At 38.7% G+C, this 1,756-nt stretch overlaps 1 protein-coding gene across 1 annotated transcript; it reads right to left on the bottom strand.

The window, feature by feature from the left end:
• Window positions 1-178: 178 nt before the first annotated feature.
• Window positions 179-1,111, bottom strand: Tsp_13226 (conserved hypothetical protein). The gene is made up of 3 exons (XM_003368365.1): window positions 1,033-1,111; window positions 394-637; window positions 179-365 (listed from the first exon to the last, which is right to left on the bottom strand). The coding sequence occupies exons 1-3, from the start codon at window positions 1,109-1,111 to the stop codon at window positions 179-181; spliced, it is 510 nt and encodes a 169-aa protein (XP_003368413.1).
• Between the last annotated feature and the right edge of the window lie 645 nt (window positions 1,112-1,756).

The raw sequence follows: 1,756 nt of genomic DNA, 5'->3' as shown, positions 1-1,756 counted from the left end.
TGATGACAATGAATTGAGCGAAATTAACAACTGTTTCATTATGCCAGAGGTTAGGTAGTAGATGGTACTCAGACTAAGTAACACTATGCAGTGGCTATGTGGATAAGGAATATAAATGTAGTCGCCCAGAGTTGATGTCATGACGAGAATAGTGAAAGTGAAGATGATGATGATGATATTAAATTATGGGGCGCATGTGTGGTATGTGGTCGAATCTTGTGAGGGATACGCCGGTATGTACAGTGAAAAATATTGGGAGCATGTCGGAGGTTACGGTGGCAAGCGAATAGATCAGTTTACAGACACTAACCAACTTTCGCCAACTACTGGCACGTAAATCACAACAACAACAACAACAACAACAGCTAATTATTTATCTTTTTTCCAACAAACGTGCCACAATTCTTATTCTGATTGCATACAACAGCAACGACTAGACAGCAAACTGGCAAGGAAATAAGACGGGATGGACGGATAGACGGTTGGATGGATGGATGGATGACGTCGTGCACATACGCAACACAACCAAACGGACGCGCCTGTCGCTGTTTGCTAGCAGCTTCGTTTGAAAAACGAAAAAACGCGCAAAACTTTTTTTGCTCTGCTTTTTCAAGTCGGTTAAAAAAGCTCCTCCAATCTATGAAAATTTCAAAAATAGTCAAGTATTAAAGTAGCAGCAGTAATAGTAGTAGTAGTTGTTGTTGTTGGCTGTTGATTGCATACATAGCTGAGCTAGTTCAAAGCTTAACTAACCACCAATGAGCAAACTTTCTTTCTCTCATTTGTTCAAGTTAACTAACTAGATGACAGCATTGAAAAAGCTCTAGATTTATATAACACGTCCTCTATCAAACCGCAACCGATAAATATACAGATGATATAAAATTTGAAAAATTGTAATTTTCAAAATTTACCTCTCAAAATATGCAAATTCCAATGATGGATGATGGAAAAAAGATCTATTTGCCGTTACAGAAGATGATGATGCATCGGTGATGTTGGGATGTTGGGATGGTGGCTATTAACAACAACGTTGCCACCGATGATAAAACGAATTGGCGGCCGCCGTTTCAGCTCGGCCGTTGTTATTGTTAGCCGCCGGTGAACTCATCGCTGTTGACACAGCAACCTCAGCCGGTCGACCTTTTGTCGATTGGAAAACAACAAGACTAGATCAATAGCCCAAATGGCAGTTCACCAGTCCAACAGGGGCGGGGTCACACGCACAGCACAAGTTCCAATCTATTTTCAAAATAATAATAATATTTAATAATTATAATTTTTTTTAAAAAATATGCTACTTTTTTTTCTTCAACAATTTCAATAATAACAAAAATATCAATATACGTTTTACAAAGTAACATACCTGAGATTAAATGTATACTATACTGACGTGAGCTTTATGATGAAGCGGTAAACAAGAGGTCCAAAATTATTTATATACAACGCTGTCACACACAGACAGACAGATAGACAGACAGCTGCAATTGCTTCTTAGACAACGGACAATTGACCAACCAGGTCGCCGACAACTGTTCACTACTCACCGCTGGCAACGTAAAGCTCCAATTCCACAAAGCTTTTCCTGCCGCCGTTCACGCAACACAAACGTAATAATCGCTTTTCCAACACTCAACCAGAAAGAGATGCTGAGCGAGAATGCAGAAAGTTGGAAAATCACTGGTTCTTGAAAAAAAAAATATATATTTCTTTTCACTTTCTTTCTTCTTCTACTACTAATACTACTACTGTATAT

This window comes from Trichinella spiralis, assembly GCF_000181795.1.
Source record: "Trichinella spiralis strain ISS 195 chromosome Unknown Scfld2584, whole genome shotgun sequence".
NCBI lineage: Eukaryota > Metazoa > Nematoda > Enoplea > Trichinellida > Trichinellidae > Trichinella > Trichinella spiralis.
This window is presented reverse-complemented; position numbering and strand designations above follow the sequence as displayed.